The 21072-nt window shown below is 55.5% G+C and overlaps 3 protein-coding genes and 2 non-coding genes across 6 annotated transcripts in view; 1 reads left to right on the top strand and 4 right to left on the bottom strand.

Moving 5' to 3' along the window:
• SMG6 (SMG6 nonsense mediated mRNA decay factor) overlaps positions 1–12128 on the bottom strand; it is a 105742-nt gene extending 93614 nt beyond the window's left edge. For both annotated transcript variants that reach the window (XM_038157601.1, XM_038157602.1), the window contains exons 1-8: positions 11990–12128; positions 9389–11132; positions 7342–7534; positions 6538–6648; positions 5727–5833; positions 5017–5095; positions 4200–4310; positions 3404–3616 (exon numbers count right to left, since the gene is read on the bottom strand). In XM_038157601.1, coding sequence (XP_038013529.1) covers positions 3404–3616; positions 4200–4310; positions 5017–5095; positions 5727–5833; positions 6538–6648; positions 7342–7534; positions 9389–11132; positions 11990–12080 — 2649 coding nt within the window. In that variant the 5' untranslated portion in view covers positions 12081–12128. The remainder of the gene's footprint in view (positions 1–3403; positions 3617–4199; positions 4311–5016; positions 5096–5726; positions 5834–6537; positions 6649–7341; positions 7535–9388; positions 11133–11989) is intronic.
• Positions 12129–12146: 18 nt separating this feature from the next.
• On the top strand, positions 12147–14261 carry SRR (serine racemase). The gene is made up of 7 exons (XM_038157607.1): positions 12147–12343; positions 12506–12641; positions 12844–12947; positions 13021–13140; positions 13232–13306; positions 13508–13717; positions 13978–14261. Exons 1-7 carry the CDS (start codon positions 12164–12166, stop codon positions 14173–14175), a joined length of 1023 nt encoding a protein of 340 aa, XP_038013535.1. The 5' UTR covers positions 12147–12163; the 3' UTR covers positions 14176–14261.
• A 329-nt stretch (positions 14262–14590) lies between these two features.
• TSR1 (TSR1 ribosome maturation factor) lies at positions 14591–21001 on the bottom strand. The gene is made up of 15 exons (XM_038157603.1): positions 20846–21001; positions 20666–20769; positions 20166–20379; positions 19951–20085; positions 18796–19223; positions 18381–18540; positions 17903–18072; positions 17416–17615; positions 16845–17007; positions 16509–16619; positions 16103–16235; positions 15634–15750; positions 15228–15368; positions 15045–15119; positions 14591–14948 (listed from the first exon to the last, which is right to left on the bottom strand). Exons 1-15 carry the CDS (start codon positions 20949–20951, stop codon positions 14770–14772), a joined length of 2436 nt encoding a protein of 811 aa, XP_038013531.1. The 5' UTR covers positions 20952–21001; the 3' UTR covers positions 14591–14769.
• On the bottom strand, positions 15963–16055 carry LOC119710018. The gene has a single exon (XR_005259477.1). It is a non-coding gene; the product is annotated as a small nucleolar RNA SNORD91 family (small nucleolar RNA).
• On the bottom strand, positions 17266–17356 carry LOC119710019. The gene has a single exon (XR_005259478.1). It is a non-coding gene; the product is annotated as a small nucleolar RNA SNORD91 family (small nucleolar RNA).
• Positions 21002–21072: the final 71 nt, after the last annotated feature.

The raw sequence follows: 21072 nt of genomic DNA, 5'->3' as shown, positions 1-21072 counted from the left end.
GATGGCTCTACAAGACTGACCTCTCACAAAGAGGCTAAGAGACTTAATTCTTTAATGATGATGAAGTATTCAGCCATCTGGAGAGAAGTATTATTCAATTACTGGCCTGCCAAGGGAAAACCTCTCTTCCCTAATCTTAGCTGCAGCAATCTTTATTAGTGCCTGCATGCTGTGTGTAACACAAGGAAGTGTCTACTGCAGAGCACAGGCAGCAGGCAGCAGCAATTGTGAGAACCTTAACTCAGCATTTCCTGACAGGAGTGATTAAAATCTCAAACTCAGTGTAATATTAGCACTTTCTCAAGAGACTGACAGCCCGTTTGCCCTGTTTACTTTACCAATTCACAGCCTGCAGAGCAAACTGCTCACAGTACTATCAGATTTAAGATGAATACAGACCCATGGCAAATGAAACCAGTGGCAGAGAAAAAATGGCAGAGGTTCAGCTCTTCAGCTCACCAACAACTGCTCACTTGCTCAGCCTCCTTTTTCAGCATTTCTCATTGGAATTCACACAAAGTGACCAGATATTGCCAGGTAAAGGGTCAGCCTGGGCCCTCCTGCCCCTGCACACCCAGAAACGTACAAGAGACCACAGAGAGCAGCCGTTCACAGAATGAAACCCCAAAAGGCTGTGGCCAAAACAGCCAAAACCCTGAGCACAAAACAGCCAGGCTGCAACTCAAACACCTCCTCAGCTCGCTCTGAAACTGCCCCTTGTCCTGCGTGCCAGCAGTGCTAAATCCAGCGACAGGGGAAGGGGCCAAACGCAGATTTACACCCCCTGGTGTGCACAGGTGGTGTGTTCCTGCAGTTCTGCATCTTCCTAGAAAAGGGAATGGAGCAAACTGTGAAACAGGCAGCTCTGCCAAGCCTCTACCTAAAAGCACAGTGCAAGGCAAACTGCCAGCCCCACACGCTTCCCTCATCCCAGAAATGGCTGTGGTTTGAGCTGGCCTTTTCACCCTTGCCATCCCACATTACCAACTGCAGCCTGTGGGCTCCTGACCCTGAAATAAAGCAATTTTGGGGTCTTTGTATAGAGCTGTGTAAGGGAGAATGAAGTGAGTCCTGAGCAGAGATGTGTGAGCATGTGCTGACAGGGACAGCACACACAGCAGCAGGTCCTGGGAGAGCAATCGTGCAGCATCTCCCTGCAAAGTGTGTCATGTCACAGGACTGGCACCTCACCACCTGCACAGTGAAGACAGTGACTACTGAGGACAGAAAACATCCCCAATTGATTTCTTGCCACCTGTAGAACAGCCAGCATCCTCACAGCCAAACCACCTGTGCCTGGGTTTGAAACAACAGCCTCTGGCTGAAGGGTGCAAGCAGCCTCTCTCTCCCACAGCCTGCCCAGAATGCATCCAGAGCTGTTATATCTCTGCTTGCAGTGTTTTATCTGCTGCTGGCATCTGAACCTACCCATTCTGCCCTGTAAAATGCCCAGAAACAGCTGCCATAAGGCTGATGCCTCTGCTACCTGCAGAGCACAGCCATCAGGGCCAACACACAACACAGCCTGCCTCTGCCTTTTCAAGGGCTGAAGCTGGCAAGGAAGGGACTGGGCAGGCAAGGACACATTTAGCCTCATTTCCCCAAAATGACACACAAACGCTGGCACACGTCCCCTGGGAGCAGAGCTGTTCCCTTCCGGCCGGCCGGGGATGTGGGGCAGAGGTGCTGCCAGCACCGGGGCTGCTCCTGCTCCCTTCCGAGGCCAAACACTGCCACACAGTGGCAACTCGGGGCTGCTCGGCTCCTCTCCAGCCCAGCAGCTCCAAAACACCCGGGGATGCTGCGAGGAGCAGGCTAACAGGCTACAACTTCAATGAGGAAGGAGTCCAGAGCTTCCCCAAGAGCTGCTGTCTTTATCCAGCCCACGGCTTCACAGCTCGGGAGTTTGGCAGCGACACAGATTTAAGGTTTCCTTTCCACGTGGTTATTTTGGGTGATAAGGCCCCATAAGCAGTTGTGCCAACTCCAGTGCTGCCCCACAGTAGGCACAGGCAGCCTGAGAATAAATATCTTGGCTGCCAAAACCAACATTGCCCAAACCCAGGTCCTCAGCTCCTTTTTGCCATTCTATTTCTGGTGGGGTGGCTTCTCCATGATCAGAAAGCTCGTGCTTTTCAGGAGCCAATGTTTCAAACAGAAAGAAATCAAGACTAATGGTAAATATCAGACAGTGGCAGCAAGCTGCACTTCAGAGAGCACAGACCCCACTGAACAGAGCAAGGGGAAGCTCCAGCACCAAGTGCTGCACTACAAACACATCTCTGCCTCCCACTTTGCCAGCTGCTACTCTGCCTCCTGTGACAGCACTGTAAAAGAGAAACCCCCACCAGTGCCCCAAAAACACTGACGGTATCTCATGCCAAGCAGCTTCATCTGTGATTGATGGAGAAGCTAAAGCTTGGCACGTTCCTTTCAGTGATGCTGAGGAAGCAAAAGTCCCCAGAAGAAAAGCTGAGGAGAGGGAAAATAACCAAGGGCAGGAACATTTGAAAAATGCTGCAGCAACGTGCCAGAGCTTATCTTTCAAAGCCCCAAGACTTCACCCAGTTCCACCCAGCTGAAGTCACAAACTCATTACAGAAGCACAAATCTGAGAAGCCTTGGGCCCCACAGCGCAGGGAAGGTTTTCCCAGCTCTCCTAAACTCCCATCCTTAACAGCCATTTTAGGACAGGCAGCCCAGAACTCCCTGGCAAGTTCTCTTGCAAGTCAAATGTGCCAGAGCAGTGCAGATTCCTGGAGGATGAGCTCCCAACCACCACTGCCTTTGCCCGCATTCCTGGGCCTGACAAACAGAGCTCACCCGTGCTCCTCCTGCAAGGTACAGCTGGACAGGCTCACAGGAGACACCACCACTTAATTATATTTTTAATTCTTGCAAAAGAAAGGTGCTGCTCTGGCCTCTCAGCAGAGCAAGTTACGCAAATGTCACACCTACACTGGAAATTGAAACCACGGTTTTCACATTTGCAGTGATCCTCTGGCAATGGGACAAGTGACACGCTTCCAGAACAAGCCTCAGAACTGCCAGGGTCACTGTTAACCCTGCTCTCCAGCACCTGACCTCATTTCCCACTGGGAACCTCACCCAAGTTAGAGCCCTCAGAGCAGAAGCATTTTACAGCATCTTCTGTTTGTGCCTCTCTCCTGTTCCACATCAGCCACGCCAGCGCGCGCTGCCAAGAAGGGGATGGTAACAACATGCCTTAAACACGAGAGGCACGAGGTCACCAGCTCCTCAGCCTGACCCAGGCACAGCTCCCACAGGGAAAGCCAAAACACTGGAAAATTTAGCAACAGGAAAGCAAAACAGATCCAGTGTCATTCCACTGCATTCCAAACACATGAGAGCGAAGCCAACCGCCGCCTCCTGCAGTACTCACGTCGCTGGGGCTGAGGTTCCCAAGCCCGTTGTCCTGCTCAGAATCCCGGCTGGACTCGTGGCCCTGGCAGGAGCGGGGGTGGGAGGGATGGATCCAGATCTCCAGCCTGGTGGCATCATCTCCCACTTGTCTCAGGGTGGATTTCTTTCCTTTGCCCCGGCGGTTGGGGCTCACGTCCAGCACCTGATGTTTCCTCTGCTCCATCTGCTCGGACTGGGCACACAGGACACATTCAGATCACCCAGGGATCAAGGGTCAGGGGAAGTTTATCATTTTACATACATGGAAAAATTAGCCCTTTCCCCTGCTGCACAACAACAGTAACTCATGGACACATCCAGAATTTGGTTCTGACTCTGCAGGACAGTGCAGGTGAGCAGTTTTCAACTGCAGCTACCCCGGGACAAGAAAAGCTGTGCCCAGTCCCAGGAGCATGTGGCAGCCCACGTGCTGTATTTGGGGTGACTCCCTGGGGCACAAAGGCACTGCAGCCTCCCTTATCCATCCCCACAAGTGTGGGGCACCTATGGAACAAAGCAATGATTGCATGCCAAGGCCATGCTGCAAACCACAGCAACCGACAGCCCTTGCTGAGCTCAGCTAAATCAGTTTGTGACCCAGAAACAAAAGATTCAGCTGTCCAAACCACCCCAAAACCACCACTCTGAAGGCTGCCTCGCTCATTAAATCTCTTAGAAGTAGGTAAGGAGTGTCTCCAAGTCCAAAAGCTGTTATTCTCTCCATGCTCTGCAGCACAGGCAGGTGCAGCAGCCCACAGCCCAGCTCCAAGACTCACCTTGCGTTTTGTCTCCTCAAACAGACTCATGAGGCTCTCCTTGGCTGTGAGGATGGGGTTGCTGGCAGCCAGGCTGCGCATGTAGTAGTACACAGCATCCAGCTTCCTCCTCTGCAAAAAACACAACAAAACAAGAAGAAGTGGCTCAGAGCTGCCAGTCCTCCGGGGCATCCAAAGCCCCGGTGCTCTCATGTGTTTCCCCTTCTCTCTCCTTCAGTACTGCCTGGGACAGACAGACACAGGGAGGAAGGTCCTTCCCAGCCATGAAGGAAAGGTGCTTCTGAAGTGCTCTACTTTAAACCAGCATCTTCCAGTGTTGGGAACTGGCAGGTCCCTGCCAGCCTCTGTGCCCCAGCATGATGCTTACATTATCTGCTGCCACATTTTCCCTGAAGTCAGTTTTCCTGCATGGCTGGAGCAGCCAGCACAACTGAAACCAGGGGAAATCACGTGTGGATGTTGCTCAGACCAATGCCCACAGGTTCAGTGATAAGATGGCAAACAGATGGCTCTGAGCACAAAAATCTCACGCAAAAAGTGGGCTGTGTTTTCAACTTAAAACAATTACACTCTCAACAGCTCACAAAACAGCCCAAAATCCCTGAGGGAGTAGCGTGTATCTGACAAAGCTGCTTGAAGCCACAGCAGCTGGAATCCACACAGCACATCCTGCCATCAGCCTTTTTTTTCTTTTAAGAAAAAACCCAAACCATCTGAGCACTGCCCTAAACAATGCCTTCTTCCACCAGATGGAATCTCCCAGCCATCCCAGAGGCTCTCCCTGTGCCTGCATATCCTTGCCTGAGGAGCATCTTACCGTGTAGATGGCCAGAAGTGCCAGCTGGTTGTATGGGCGGCCGTTTTTGGGAGCAATTTGCTGAGCCTTCAGATACCAGCTGGAGAAGGGAAAAAAACAGAGAAAAAAGGTCACTGAAAGGACATCAGGCTGTCTTCCTTGTCCTCAAGGGTGCAGAACTCCCCTTGGAATTGGCATTTCTGAAGGGAGCTGCCCCTTCCCACAAGTGCCCTCTGCCTGCAGGAGTGAGCACAGACAGTGAGCTGTGCCCATCCTGGGGAGGGATGGGGCACTGGGCAAGAGAGAGCAGATCCTTCTGCAGAAGGAAATACCCCTGGCTCACCCCACAGGTGAGCAGGGGACAACAAGTGCTGGAAAGTTCTGATGGAGTGAGAGCATATGGATGCAAAAGCCACCAGAAAATACAAGAGCAAATCTGCCAGGCTCAGTGGTCTAAACCCTTCCTCCCTACTGCAGGATCAGCACAGGACAATTTCCACCACCTCCACTTCTGGAGGATGACTGGATCTGGCAGCTTGCTCTCTGGAACAGCAAAACCCAGCTACACCTTTCAGCTTTACAGGACTGCGATACAACAGAGGAGTGGAAAGACTTGAAAAAGGAAGAGAAAAACTTCCTTGGCTAGAGGCAAGTTGAGGGATGAAATTACATCCATCCCTGGTATCCAGAGGCAAAGCTGTGCTGGAAGGACACAGCAGCTGAGCTCCTACCTGCGGGCCTTGCCGTAGTTCGCCGTGTCGTTGGCCTGCTCCCTGTAGCGGCAGATGTCCCCCTGGCAGATCATGCACCTCTGGGCACTGATCAGGGCGTACTTCACCTGCAAAGGAGCAGCCACGGAGCACCTGGGACACAGCCCTGACCTCACCTGCAGACCCAGCGAGCCCACAGGGGCTGCACAGAGCCAACAGGAGGTCAGTGGCACGCTGAAGGTCTCACAAAAGGGCGGCAGAATGAAATGACAAGGTTCCATTGCACCAGTTCAGCATTTGTAGGGGCAAGCCAATCCCCAAAACACCTCCTCTCTGACACAATACCCCACCTCTCTCCAGAAGGGGGTTGTGTTCAGTCCACGACCAATTTGAGGACAGCTGTTGGATAAACACATCTCTGTGGGAATGGAGCTGGACTAAAATATCCTTTCCCAGCTGTCCCTGCACCTGCACTCACAGCTCAGGGCACCACGTCAGGGAGGCAGCACAACTGCCAGCTTTCCCCTCATTATTCTGGATTCCACAGGCAGAAAAAAACCACGGTCAATATCTCAGGAAAGGTCAGTGTGCCTTTGGACACTTCTTTGGTTTATTAGCTCTGGTCACAGAGCTGGTACAAAACAAATTCTTTGCTAAGAAATGTTACAGCACCAGAGTGCAGAGTTCTCCAGCAGCTGAGAAAGATTCCCTGCAAACAAACTGGCTCTGTTTGGAGTACAGCTGCCTGCCCCTCAGCAAGGGCAGCACACTGAGTGCAGCACCTTGCACAGGATTACCAGGATGAGAAGCCTCCAGGAGGAAGCCAACCTACCATTTTCCTGAGAGGTTTACTGCGGATGGCCATCCCATCCATGTAGTCCTCCAGCTTGAACTGGTAGGAGACCTGCAGCTTCTGGAGGAGGCCATCAAAAAAAGAAGAGCCCTGCAAAACACACACACACACACACACTTGGATGTTATGATCTTTCTAATGACAAGCACGAAATCACCCCACCAGCCCTGCCACGTGCAAGAAAGGAGCTCCAGCTCCCTGAGGTTTGGGCTGCTCCTCTTCAAAACACAACAAGGAGGTTGGGGGATCTCCAGCCTCAGAGGTTTTTAAGACTGAGCTACACAAAATCAGGACTGACTGGATTTAGCATTTAATGAGTCCTGCTTTGAAGAGGAGGGTGAGCTAAAGGCCTCCAGCAGTTCCTTTTCTCAGCCTAATTCTTTAAAACACATCTTCTCAGGTCTGTCAGCCTGCCTGGTACAAAGACCAAACTGAGCTGCAGTTTTACAGAATGACTTCCAAGCAAATTTGGTAAAGTTGTCACAAACACCTCCAGGAATGCTTCTGTTTAGCTTCATTTCAGGGCATTCATTTCATTTTAGCTTAAATCAATTTCTTATTAACACAAACACACCAAAATAAACTGGTTTAAATTGTAACAGATGTCTACCTTGACCTACACCTGCCCCACTAAACCGTAACATGTCTGAGCATCCTCTTTGCATAAGGATGACATGAATAAGATCAGGATGACCAGCTGTCCCATTACACCATTCCTTTCTAAAAACCAGCCAATCCCACCCAAAGGTTTAGTGGAATCTGGGGATGTTTCTCTCTTCTTACCTCATCTAGAAGCAAGAGCAGTTTGTTCCGAATTTCTTGGGCGTTTTCCCCCTGAGGGTCCTTGAGGAGCTGCCGGAATTTCTCAATCACCTGGTAGAAAGCATTTTTCCACAGCAACTGGTCCACGTTCTGGGTGTCAGAGAACTCAATATCCATGAGGATGCACCGTTCATAGAGCTGCAGCATCTCCACCCTACAGCAGAACACAGTCAAGGAGGGGTCAATGCAACAGGAACACAGGGAACACATGCTGAACCACCTGCTGCTCACATCCAGCTGCCAGCAGCACTCACTGCTTCCACACACATCCCCCAGGGAGATGGGAGCTGCTGCAATCCAACACCTTTCCTGCTCCAAGAGGGCAAATCCACAAGGAGCATCTCCCTTGTACAGGTGACTCAGAACGGATCGAGGCTTGGCAAAGAGTTCTGCCAACAGCAAGGCACAAGTGTCCCCTGATCCAACACAGAGACCACACACACTGCTCTGAACACAAACAAGGCTCTGCTCCTTCTGAGCACAGGGCCCAGGCCAGGAAACAGAACACAAAGAACCACAGGGCAACAGAGATCTTGCCATTAAAACGATTCCCACCCCTCTTCCATCCAACCAAAATACACAGCAGAGACATAGACCCTGCTTCCTCAAAAATGAACGAGTTGTGGACAATGGAAATAAAGCCTCAGAGTCCCAGAAATCACATTCCCCTTCTCAGGTGCCTACAGCCCTGCCTGGATGCTGGAGCAGAATTCCTTCCCCAAATTTAATAAAATAGCTGCAGGCTAGAACAGCATGAAACATGTGGGGCAAGTTATTGGTAAAAGGGATCCTCAGTGGTTCCTGCCTTATTCCTTATAATCATTAAAGTCCTACAGAAACAGTAGGAGAGTGTGGATGGTAAAGCCTGGAGTGAAGCCAGATGACAATGCCTGGAAGAGCCTGACAGGATAACAGAAGGATGCTGGTGGGTTCCTGCACAAAGCACAGAGCCAGGATGGGCTGCCTGACCCCACACGGTCCCCAAACCCTGCACACACACCTGGACTGCACAAACACCAAGGGAACTGGACACTTCCACAGAGGGATGTCATGTAAGAGTCCCCACACAGCTGGGACTGTGTGCACTTAGACACAGGCAGGACACAAGGGGCACTGCCAGCAAGGACAGGGTCAACTGCGCCCACGTTCCCAGGGCAGGGTGGGCTTCCACAGGCCACAGCAGCATTCCAGTGTTTCCTCTCCCTCCACACAACAGCTCTGGGAGACCTCAGCACCTTGAGGAAGACCTGAAACCTCAAGTACTGCTTCAATCACAGACATATCCCACCCGGTGGTTTACAGAGCAAGTGCCCAAAACACAGAACAAGCCCTGAAATGAGCTCACTTGCTACATTTGCTGTCAGTCAGCTGTGACAAACAGCCTCCAGAGAAGCCCTGCAGACACAGACTTCATAAATAAATGTGAAAGATGCCAAGTAGAAACTTGTTACAGCCATATTAATCACCCCCCAGAGCACAGTGTTACTTCTCTCCTGACAGACTGGCATCACCAGGCTACTCCCACTGGAGTGTTGCCATGCTGAGTGGCATCAAGAGCAAAACTACACAGCACTGGGAAGGCACTGCCACTGACAGCACCAGGAACACACAAAATGCTTCCTGAGCACACACAAAGGATAGGTAAGAAAGCAGAAGTCTGACAACAAACACTGAGAGCACTGGGACTGAGAAACATCAGCTCCAGCAAGAGCCAGAAGAGCTAAAAATCTTCAGGAGGTGCTTGTCCTGCTCCTCTGTGTCCCTGCGAGGCATTCACCAAGCACAAGAAGCCACGGCTTAGCTCCCAGCCCAGGGAAGTGACATCCATCCTCACCCACAGCTCCCTTCCACCACCCACACACCACTGGCACACAACAAACACCCAGCACATCAAAAACCGGCAACCCAGTGCCACATCTCCCAGCACTGAGATCCCCGAGCAGACACCATTCTCCTGTATTTCACCCTGGAAATGACTCACTGCCCCCTCTAGAGCCCACCCACGAACCTCAGCTGGGCCATCTTCTCCAGCCCCTCGGGGCTGATGCGGTCTCTGGACAGGAGGTTGCTGAGCTGCTGCTCCTGGTTCCCAGCCTCGCGCAGGAGTTTGCTGAGCTCCTGCTGCTGCATGCTCCTCATCTGCTGCTCCACCTCGGGGCTCAGACTAGAAGGGAGTGTGCCACACAGGTACTGCCCTGCCTGGCCAGGGTACCCGGGGTAATAGGCTCCTGGGTACACCCCGTTGGTTGGACCCATAGGATACTGCAGGGAATATCCACCGTAGGGATACTGGGGGCCTTGCCCGGAGGCACGAGGGTAATAATAGGGGTTGTCAGAGTTTTGGAATTTATAATAGGAGGGCTGGGCCTGGCGGGCTTCCCCCCAGGAGGTGGGGCTCACTTCATCATCCGTGTCTAGGAAGTGAAGCTGAGCAGTCTGGCTCTTCAGGGCGGGTTTTTGGTCCGGGTTGTTTGGGTCCCACAGGCGGCGGGCAGTGCCACCTCGGCCCCGGCTCCGGGGGCCTTTGCTGCCAGCCCCGCCCAGCAGGAGCCTGGGCCCGGGGTGAGTGGCTTCAGGGACACCCACTGAGCTGGCAGAGAGGTCCGTGTTGGCAGGCAGGAACAGAATCCCACGGCCCCTCCCTTGGGGCTCCCTGCTCTGGCTCCTCGCCTCCGAAACATCCAAGGCCTTCAGGGACTTTTTTTTATCTGTATCTGCCAGGTTGACGTCCCTGTTCATGGTCCTGCTGTCAAATGTCACTCGAAAGGGTCCCTTGACTTCCCTGCCGTTGCTGCTCCATTCACTCTCGCTCCTGGAAGCTCGGCTCTGCTCCGAATGCCTTCTCCTGTCCGAATTCCTGCTGGAGACGTACACCTCAGCCTCATCGATCCTGTCATCGTCCAAGGAGTCCGTGGAGGACACAGAGAGCTGCTTCCTAGGACGTATCCTCTCCCTGGCACGCTCCTGCCTCCTCTCCACGCCGTCCACGAGCAGGGCTCCGTCCGTGCTGTTGTTGCTGCCAGCGGAGCTGGTGCTGCAGGTGCGGTACCGGCTGCGCCGCTTGTCCGTGCGGGAATAGCGCTTGGTGGAGCCCAGCTTCCCCGGCAGCACCTCGTCCCCCGCCCTCCTCACCCTGTCACCCCGCTCTGCTCGCCTCCCTTTATCCCCCCGGCAGGCTCTCACTGCTTCCCCTGCCTGGCTCCCCTCTCTATCCTCCTTGCTGGATTTAGTTTTCCTGTTGCTGTCTTTGCCAGCGCCTTTCTCAGTCTCTTCATCTCCCTCGACTTTCAGCTGCTCCATCCTGCCGGTGATCTCCTCGCTGGCCGACTGCAGGGAGGGCTCTTTAGCAGCGGAGTGCAGGCGTTTCCCAGGCTGGTAGATCTGTTGGTCTGGTTTCCTGGTTCTCCTGGGGGCCTTTGGACACCACTCATCCACAAGGGGCTGCTTGGATGAGCTCTCCTGGCTTTGCAGGCTGCCTTTGGTCTCTGTTTCTTCCTTTGAAGGACCATTCTGCTTGGGGCCATTGCTTTTGTCACAGTCCTCCACAGCTGGAGCTCCCACTCCCACAGAGTCCTTGTCCCCAGCACTCTCCACCTTGTCCTCCTCAGCTCTGCTCCTTTCCTTCTCCAAGGCCTCTTGCTTTGGTGACACAAGTTTGCTCCTCAGTCTGGAGAGGCCAGGCTTGTAAATCTCCTGGTCTGGGCGCCTGTTGTCTTTGCGATGCCTCGGCTCCTTCACCTCCTTCATGTTTTCTGGGGAAAAAACAGACAGAAGAAAGTTATTCCCAGGGACCAAAAAATACCACAACAAATATTCAATTCAAGGCAAAGAGCCTGCCACCCTCAGGGCTGGTCCAGGAGAGACCTGAAAATCTATGTCAATATTTACGGGCAATCACAGAGAAAGAGCAGAAAATGAGAAAGTCTAACACAACTGACCAAATCCTTGGCCTGAACCATTTACAAATCCCATCCTGCAACAGGTTTTTCCTAAAAGCACAACACCAGACTTGAGCACAAGCAGCAAGAGTGAAGCTGTATCACCGCAGGCTCAGCAGCAGCCGCCAGCCTGCTGTGGGTGCAGGAGCTGCCATCCCCAGCAGCGCCCGCTCTGCCACCGGACCGTTTGAGCCAAAGGCGCCTTTCCCCCTTGCTCATAATCCGGTAACGTCTCTCTCCTCCTCCTTTAACCGTATTTACAAAAAAAAAAATCGTTACAGAGCCCAGGCCGGACCCCGCACGGTTAACCGACCCACCGAAGCCGGGCTGCTCCCCGCTGCATTCGCTAAACTTTCTCCCTGTCAGTACCGCGGCCCCGAACCCCCGCCGCTACCGGGGGCTCGGCCCGGAGACCCCCGAGGGGCTGGGACCGACCATCCCGGGGCGAAGCCGCTCCGGCCGCCGCCGCCCGCCCCGCAGCCTCCCCGTTCCCGGTGCCGGGCGCTCCCACCCGGACAGCCCCGTGCCGGCGCCGGCGGGGCGGCAGCTCTGCCCCAAGCCCTACCCCGGGCGCAGCGCGGCCGCGGGGCCGTGCGCGGCCGCGGGGCAGCTGCCCGTGCACGGAAGGCACGGCCCAGCGGCGGGTCGCGAGTGCCCCCGGCGCCCCTCACCTCGCCCGCCGCCGGCCGCGCGGGCCTGCGCCGCCACCATGTCCCGCAGCTCGGCGGCCGAGACGCGGACGCGCTCCAGCCCCTCCGCCATCTTGGCTGCGCCGGGGGCGGGCGGCGCCGACGGCGGCCGCGCAGGGACAAACCGCCGGCGCAGGCGCGCACGGGGGCGCGCACATGGCCGCGCACGGAGCCGCGCCGCCGCGGCTGGGGCTGGGCGAGGTGCGGGATGCGGAGCGGCGGCTGCGGGGCCGCATCCATCGCACCCCGCTGCTCACCTGCGCCGGGCTGGACCGCGTGGCCGGCAGGAGGCTGCTCTTCAAGTGCGAGCTCTTGCAGAAGACCGGATCCTTCAAGGTGCGCGGGGATGGCGGCAGCGCAAAGCCCCGGGGCAAAGGTCGCTTTTGGCAAGGGGGAGAAGTCGCGTTCCGCCGACACCCACCGGCTCCTGCCCAGGGCTCAGGGAGGCTGTGAGGAGGACGTTCAGCCAGCACACACAGCCCTGCGCTCTCCCTGCAGATCCGCGGCGCCCTGAACGCGGTGAGGGGGCTCGTGGAGGAGAGGCAGCGCACGGGCCGGGAGCTGCCCCGCGCGGTGGTGACACACAGCAGCGGCAACCACGGGCAGGCACTCGCCTGTGCTGCCCAGGCAGAAGGTAACCTGCACCCCGAGCTCCTGCCCAGCTCCCAGAGGCAGGCACGGGGTAAACGCAGAGCTGGTTCTGCTGGAGAGGATGGAGATCCCGCTCCTGAAGCCATGCAGGAGCTGGCATAGGCAAGGCATTGCCTGTTCCTGCAGCTTGAAGTGGCTGCTGAGGCTTTTGGGCTGTTGGATTGACTTCCTCTCTCATCCCACAGGGATTCCTGCCTACATCGTGGTGCCCCGGACTGCCCCGCAGTGCAAGCAAGATGCCATTCGTGCCTACGGTGCCACACTGGTGCCTTGTGACCCCAGTGACAAGGTAAGGCATGGGGGAGATGGGCCAGGGACGCTGCCCAGGTAGAGTGAGAGGTGACTGCTGTGCTCTCCCTTAGTCCAGAGCTGAGACAGCATCCCGTGTAGTCCAGGAGACAGGAGGAGTCCTGGTGCACCCCAACCAGGAGCTGGCAGTGATTGCAGGGCAAGGCACCATCGCCCTGGAGGTGCTGGAGCAGGTGAGGGAAATGCACAGCCCAGCCCCTGCAGGGGCACAGCAAAAAGGGGGACACGAAGTGTCAGAGGCCCTCACACTTCCTTTCTGCACAGGCACCCCAGGTAAATGCAGTGGTGGTTCCTGTTGGAGGTGGAGGAATGGTTGCGGGAATAGCGGTCGCCATCAAGGTAGGCAACAGCTCATCCAGGAATCTCCCTGTGGGAAGGGCAGGATGCTCAAGGCAGGCAGCAGCTTTTAACTTGAGAAAGAGCCTGCAGTGAAAGTCTGCATGGCAGCAGCAGCAGGGCCTGCTTAGCCCCCTGCACACACAGAAATGGGACAGGCACACGCACTGGTGTCAGCCAAGCGGCTCCTCCTGCTCTCCCCAGGCTTTGAGGCCAGATGTGAAGGTGTTTGCTGCTGAGCCAAGCAATGTGGATGACTGTTACCAGTCCAAGGTCCGAGGGGAGCTGACCCCCAACCTCCACCCGCGGGACACCATCGCAGACGCAGTAAAAACCAGCATCGGACCCAACACGTGGCCCATCATCAGGGATTTGGTTGATGATGTCCTGACAGTCTCAGAGGAAGAAATCAAGGTAAAGGCTCTCAGCTCCCTTCTCACGGTAGCTGCCAGCAGGCAGCTGCCTCCACCCCTGCCCTGCCCCTCTGCTCTCACCCCAACACACTCCCAGAGCAGCACAAACCCCCGTGCACCATTGCAGCTGTGACACCCACGCTGTCTCCAGCTGGAACGGGCTGTTGGGAGCTCTGCCCTCCCTTCCCAGAGCGCTGCAGGGATGCCCTGGAGCAGCCTGTGCTGGCTGCTGGGCTGACAGCTGCTGCCCTGTCCCTACAGCAAGCCACGAGGCTGGTGTGGGAAAGGATGAAGCTGCTGATTGAGCCAACAGCAGGCGTGGGACTGGCGGCCGTGCTCTCGGAGCAGTTCCAGGCAGTCCCCCGGGACGTGCAGAACGTCTGCATCGTGCTGTGTGGGGGAAATGTGGACCTGAGATCCCTGACCTGGCTCGCAGACCTCTCTGGGAAAGCAGAATGAGGATGGAGTAGCGTTTCAAGGAATGAAAACCTCGCTCTGAACTTGTGCGGTGGTTTGCGCGCTACTAAAAACAGATCGAGTCCAAACGTTTGGGGGTTTTTGTGGAGGGACAAGGGAAGCTGGCATTGGTCTCTGTGGGGGGCCTGGAAACAAAGCACTGCCTGTTCTCCCTTCCCCAGCTGCCTTGCTCTGGCCCAGGCCTCCAGAGAGCTGCACTCAGTCACCCTCCCCAGCTGCTACTTGGCTCTTGTTTCTCAGCATCACAGGAACTGCCAGCAAACTCCTCCACACAGCAAAATCCCACACACCCCACGTGGCAGGGCACGAGGGACTGAAACAATCCCAGTGGGTTCAGTGGACAAGGGGTGCACACAGCCTCCTGGCCACCACCACGACAGAGGCACTTAGGCATTTTTGACATTTTCCATTAAAATAAATAGCTATAGCTGGTACCTGAGCAGCAGCTGGCGGCGCAGCTGCCCCTGTACAGACCCCAGCAGTAACACGTCCAAGGCATCAGTGCTGTCCTCACAGTGCACGGGCCAAGAACAGCATCCAGGGAGCCAAGGCACAAACTCCAGCCATGCTGGAGACTCATTCCATCTCCACCTCCCGCTCTGGCAGTGCACTCTCGCTCCTCACCCACGGCACGGGCTCCGGGACGTGAGGGTCATAAGTCCATTTGGGAAAAACGCGCTTGTAGAGGTTCAGCAGCACCGTGTCCTGGGACTTGAGCTGCCCATCAAAGTGGCACTTCATGTGCCCATGGGTCCCTAGGCAGAGGGCAGAAGAGGCCATTAGCAGTCTCTCAGGCACAGGAGGATCACCCCATGCCAGCAACACAGAGATAAACACCAAATCAAACCTACCTAACGGCTCCTTGATGTGCCCTCTGCGGCCCCACTTTGTCCTCAGCTCCACGGGCTTGAACCACATCACATCCTCTGCAGATGGAAACACGGAAGGCAGGTAAGGAACAGGCTGTGCTGCACCAACATAAGCACAGGGACAGGACTTCCAGAACCCCTCCTGCCACCAGAGAGCAGCTGTACCTCTGTTGAAGAACATGTATCGCACGACAGCCATCTTGGTGAAGATCTTGAAGGGGTGGCCACTGAGCACCAGGCGCTTGATGACGATCCTGTCGGGGTCCACGGAGAGCAGGGAGCCCGTGGCAATGAGGTCGTGCATTCCTGCCAGGCAGAGTCACCATTTCACCAGAGCAGGTGCCTCCATCACCCTTCCCCACCACAAACCCCTTCCCCAAAGGGCTGCAGGCCCAGTGCAACCCCACAGCAGGGACAGACAAGTGACAACAGGGACGGAGATGAGCTCATCTCAAACAGCAGGAAGGGAACAGCTTTTTCAAGTCATGCTTTCTGGAGAGATGCACTTGTAAGCAGGGTATGGGGACAGTTTGTTTCCCAGATATCCCCTCCTCAGCATTTATCAACTCACCATTACTTCTCTGTTTGAAAAGCAGCACTGAGGCAGGAGGGAAAGTGATGGGAGCATAGACAGTCACCACCAGGGCAGCATCTGGGCGCAGGAAACGCTCCAGCTTGTGCTTATCAGCTAGGACAGGACAGCAATGATCAAGTTCAGGCCAAGAGCAGTCCTCAGAGCTGTGCAAAACCCCAGAGCTCATTCTTTGCTGTTCAACAAACACCCCTCTGCTGGCACTGAGTATCTGGGAATGAAGGTGATCCTCTGGCATGGAACCTGGACCTTGCCTGGATCAGTGAACCACCTTTCCCAAGCCAATCTACTCCCCATGATTTAGTGCCTGCCCTGGAAGCCTCAGAGCCTAGGAGTGAGTCTTCACAAGAATCCTTCAGCCAGGTTCAGACACCATGGCTAAGACATCACAGGCTTCCTGCTCTAGAATTCCCAACTCCACTCCTGCTGTAGCCAGTCCCTGACAAACCTGAGGTGTGCTGGGAGAACAGGGGGGATGCTCGGAAGCGTCTGAACCCGCAGTGGAAGATCAGCTCCTCCTTGGCCCTCACTGGCTCGCTGTTGCCCGGATGCCGACGCACCAGGAAGTTCAACACGGACATCTGGAAAAGTCAGGGGATGGTGGGCAGCAGAAAACAACAGGACATTGCAGCAAGGATGAATGTCCTCCAAAATGGGGTCCCAAAAGGTCACTGGTCACCAGTGCCAGGCTCAGACACTTTTTCCTAACCTGCTCCCCAGCAGTTTCTGCGTGCTCTGACCTGCTCTGAAACAGGAGCAACATGGGGAGATTTCAGCCCAAACCCTCTGCAGCCAGACCCTCCCCAAGCCATGCAGCCTGAAGGAACAGGGAGCTGCACACCCCTTGTGTTCACCTTCTGTTCGTGGGGAAGCAGTGAGAACAGGACCAGGGGTTTCCCCTCCTTGAAGCTCTCCATCACAGAGACAGGGACATTGCAGACATGAAGTGTAACGTACCAGCCCACCTGCCAAGACAGGAGCAGTTGGGAACACTTCTCTCAACAGGAAAAAAAAAGTGTCAGAAGATGTGCCTTGCTTAGGGAGGGAATCCAGGAGAAAACTGTCTGAACTTAGGGCTCCCTGATAAGAACCAGCTGGCTGAAAGATCCACCCAACCACCTCCCTGATAAGTCACTCCTACTGGGAGCAAAGGAACACAATAGGGAAAGAGATCAGCCAAAGAGAATTACCGAAGCTCCCTCAGTCTCCTCTTTCTCTATTTGCCTGAAGAGGTTCCTTCTGCTTCGGGAGAAGTCCTGGAACTGGAAGATCCTGGCATAATCCCTCGGAAGATTCTCTTTGGGGTCCCAAGGAGAAGTCCGGAAGCTTTTCAGCCCCCTGTACTTCTGGAACCTTGAGAACAGAGAGCAGGAAAGACAAATTACTTCACCAACTGAGGTGAATCCCATCCTTCACCACCAGCTGTGGTCTGCAGGTCTCACAGCCTCAGGGAGGACAAAGGGTGCAAAGCAAACATTAGCCCTCAGGAAAGATGTCAGTGCAAACAGAGCTAAAACCAGCAGCCGAATTCCCAAACAACCTGTCCTTGCCTTAGGGCCATCCTCCTCTCTCTCCCAGGTCAGGACCCAGCTCTCCCTACCAACTAGTGCCTGCTCTGGAAGCCTCAGAGCCAAAAAGAGTCTTCACAAGAGTCCTTCAGCCAGGTTCAGACACCACGGCTAAGACATCACAGGCTTCCTCACCAAAATAAACAAAAGGCACCTTCCAGCTCCTCTCCCTGCAAAGCATCCCATTTCTTACCTGACTCTGGCAGGCACATCCCGTGGCGTGTCCACCTCGTCTGGAAACATCTCATCCATTCTCTCCTGCTTGTATCTCTCCAGCATCTGTTCATCCTCCTCCATCTTCTCGTCGTACTGGTCATCCCGCAGGCACTCGGACACCGTCATGGTCTCGCTCTCCTCCTCCCCAGCTTCCTCCTCCTCACTGCTCTCCCCCTCCTGGCACAGGGCAGCACAGAGCCTGTGAGCACACAGAGCTGTGCATGCAGCACCGGCACCCTGGGTGTGCTCACATTGAGGGATTTGGGACCCCAGCCCATCATTTTGGGGGCTGGCAGGCCAAAGAAGCAATGTGATACATGCAGGGATTTAACAGTGGAGATCCAGGCAAGTCCTGGCTCTGCACCATGCCCTTGCACAGACAAAGCAAGCTGGAAGGACAGAATCTATCTAGAACATGCAGCAATGGCCTGGAGATCACCTGTACTATCAGCTCTTGGAGGTACCTGAGAAACTGCCTCTTCCATCAGATCATCATCCATATCGTCATCTTCGTCATCATCCTCATCATCATCTTTCTCACTCCCTTCTTCTCCATCATCCACAATCCAGGCAGCCTGGTACTTGGATGTGCCTTTGGGGACCTTCACCACCCTCCTGTTTGCCTTCAGAGAATCTGTAGGATTCCCAGTGGTTAGTACAGGAACAGTTCTCCCTTCCCTCAGCAGCATTTACACCAGGACAGCCAAAACCACATCTAGACTGGAATTGCTTTTTTTTTTTTTCCAGCACAGAATTTGTCAGCACAGCCAAAACCTGCTAACTTGTCAGGCAAACCACACAGCCTGCTGGCCACCTGATGGGACTAGGGATGGAAGCCATCCCAAATAAGATGTTTCTTCTCAGCCACCCTGGTGACAGAAGTTTCTAACAACCCTCCTAAGAGGGACAAGGCAGAGCTACAGAACTATTGCTTCTGCTCACCCTCTGCTTCCTGCAGCTCTTCTTCAGTGGGCCACGTCTGCTCCCCTTCCATGGGATCAGGAACCACTTCTGACTGCAGAGACTCCTGCTTGCTTGGATCTGCCTTCATCAGCACCTTGACATCTTCCTCCATCTCGACAGCACCATTTCCAGAGTCATCCTAATGGGCAAGAGCAGAGCTCCTAGATCTGAACACACCTAACTGAAGCTTGCAGCCAGCCTCAGGTGAAACTCCCTTCACGATGTGACAGAACTTTCATTACATACTGCAGGCACCTCAGCCCAGCAGCAGAGCACAGACAAAACTCCCTTTCCCCTCTCCTTACCCACACATTTCCCACAGCTGTATTTTCCCCAATGAAATTTTAGAAACCTTATGTTCTGAAAGGACTGACAAAGCTCTCACCCCACACACCTGAACCTCCATGTCCTGACTCCTCTTGTGTCCTTTGACCACCCGTGGGTTCAAGGAGAGCGGGTCAGGGGGAGCATCCACCTGGCTCAGCTGGAAGTCCCCGTGCCCCACGATGTGCACCAGGCTGTTCACGCTCAGGGTCTGTCCCCGGACAAAGCCAGACACCTTCAGGGTCCCAACCAGGTGGCTGTCCTGGCTGGGCACAAACTCAGCAGCACGGGCCAGCAGGTGAGCACGGCGGGCCCGGAACGCCAGGTGCCTCTGCTTCTGGGAGCTCAGGTGCCTCAGCAGCAGCGAGGATTCCTGCTCCGTGTTCAGCGGGAACAGCTTGGCCTCGGGAAAACGCTTCTCAATGCATTTGGAGAGCTTCTTCCTGGCATCTATCCTCTTCTTAGGGGGCAGGTCAGTGCCTCCCGGGACAGCCAGAGCTGGCGAGCAGAGAACAGGGCTTGGATCAGATCCTAAACCTCCTGCTGTTCTTTTTACCAAACCCAGGCAAATATTTGGATGTCAGCAGCCCAAATGGCCAGATTTGCACCAGGAGAGTTCCACTGTTTTCAGTACAAAAAGAGTTCCACTGTTTTCAGTGGTGCCCAACAGGACAAGGAGCAATGGCCATAAATAGAAATAAAACAACTTCCACCTCAACATAAGAAAAATATTCTTTTCACTGAAGGTGGCAGAGCCCTGAAATTTAATTACTGTGACAGTCAATCTCCATTAAGCACCCCTGTGGCTGTGTTCAAGGGGTCCCAGGATGAGGGAAGAGATGAGAATTTCGACTCCGTTTTTCAGAAGGCTGATTCATTATCTTATGGTATCTATTATATTAAAAATGCTGTACTGAAACTATACTAAAAGAACAGAGAGAAAGGATTCATCAGAAGGCTGGAAAGGAGTAGAAAGGAATGAATAACAAAAGCTCATGATTCTCAGAGAGTCGACACAGCTGGACCATGAAACAATTCACACAGACCAATCAAAGATGCACCTGTTGGTCAACAACCCCCAGACCACATTCCACAGCCATCAGAGAGCTGTTGTTTACATTTCCTTTCTGAGGCTTCTCAGCTAGAATAGGAGAAAAATCCCAGCAAAGGATTTTCATGAAAATATCATGGTGACACAGCCCCAGAAACCCAGAGCATCTCTCACCGTAACTGGGGAGCCCCTGTGCGAAGAGGCAGGAGAGGCAGTGTTCCCCTGCACTGTCCCAGCCATCCACAGGGTCCAGGATGAACAGCAGGGAGTCAGCAACCTTGGCAAGATCTAGAACGGCGTGGAGATCCCCTGCACCCAAAACACCTCCATTAGTGGGGCTGCCAGAGGCACCAGAAGCAAGAATCCAACCAACAGCGGCACCTCCTCACCTGCCTGGGCTGTGACAAAGCGCCAGCGCTGCTTGAGCCGGGGGCAGAGCAGGGCAAAGCCACCAGCTCCGCCCTCATCTGCACGGACAACGGAGTCCTGGCTCTGCAGCAGCCGCAGCGAGTCCTGGGCCGCAGCCCTGCCGTGCAGCAGCACCACCACCACGAGGTGCGGGGGCCCGTCCCTGCTGCCAAGGCTGCGCTTCTCCGCCAGCACCTGCGGGCACACGGGCAATGCCGACCCGAGCGCGGCTCCTCTCCCGCCCCCGGACCGGGCCAGGCTCCCCCACCCCGCAGCCCGAACGCGCCCGGTGCACAATGCTTCGTCTGACCCAAACCCAGCCGGGCCCGGCCCCCGCTCGTTCCCCCGCACAGACCCAAAGCGGCGGCGCTGCACCGCCCACACCCAGAGCCCCCGGGCCCAGCTCAGCCCCCCAGGCAGACTCGAACGGAGCCGTTTCCCGCTCCCCCGCAACACGCGGCCCGGTTCCCCGGTGCCTCACCGCCTCCTTGCGCTGCCGGCGGAGCTGCAGCGCCTGGTGCCGCCGGTCCACCCGGTTCAGGTCGCGGAGCCGCCGGCGGGGCTGGGCCTTGACGGGGACGCGGCCTGGGGGTGAGGGAAGAGAACGGTCAGGGCTGGCCGAGGGCGGCGGGGAAGCCGCGGGGCGCCCGTCCCGCCTCACCTCCAGCGCGGCGCTGCGAGGAGCCGCTGTGCTTGCCGCCCTTGTGCGCCTTGTTCTGCTGCTTGAGCGGCCCGGGCCGGTGCGCGCCCGCCGCCGCCATCACCATGCTGCCGCCTCGCCGCCGCCGCCTCGCCGCCGCTTGCGCCACTTCCGGCGCGACGGGGGCTGCGGGGAGCCCACGTGGGCGGCGAGAGGAGGCACCGGGAGCGGCACCGGCACCGGGGCGG

This window comes from Motacilla alba, chromosome 19 (genome assembly GCF_015832195.1).
Source record: "Motacilla alba alba isolate MOTALB_02 chromosome 19, Motacilla_alba_V1.0_pri, whole genome shotgun sequence".
NCBI classification, from domain to species: Eukaryota; Metazoa; Chordata; class Aves; order Passeriformes; family Motacillidae; genus Motacilla; species Motacilla alba.
The sequence above is the reverse complement of the archived record's forward strand: the minus strand, read 5'-3'. Positions and strand labels throughout refer to the sequence as shown.

What these genes read in the sequence shown, in the direction of transcription:
- SRR (XM_038157607.1), top strand. Translation starts at nt 12,164, where the DNA reads ATGGCCGCGCACGGAGCCGCGCCGCCGCGGCTGGGGCTGGGCGAGGTG. An exon ending in CTGTGCTGCCCAGGCAGAAG is followed by an intron (nt 12,642 to 12,843) that starts GTAACCTGCACC and finishes CTCATCCCACAG; the next exon opens with GGATTCCTGCCTACATCGTG. An exon ending in CTTGTGACCCCAGTGACAAG is followed by an intron (nt 12,948 to 13,020) that starts GTAAGGCATGGG and finishes GCTCTCCCTTAG; the next exon opens with TCCAGAGCTGAGACAGCATC.
- TSR1 (XM_038157603.1), bottom strand. Translation starts at nt 20,951, where the DNA reads ATGGTGATGGCGGCGGCGGGCGCGCACCGGCCCGGGCCGCTCAAGCAG. An exon ending in GTTCTCCCAGCACACCTCAG is followed by an intron (nt 15,751 to 16,102) that starts GTTTGTCAGGGA and finishes GTCCTGTCCTAG; the next exon opens with CTGATAAGCACAAGCTGGAG. An exon ending in TTTCAAACAGAGAAGTAATG is followed by an intron (nt 15,369 to 15,633) that starts GTGAGTTGATAA and finishes TCTGCCTGGCAG; the next exon opens with GAATGCACGACCTCATTGCC.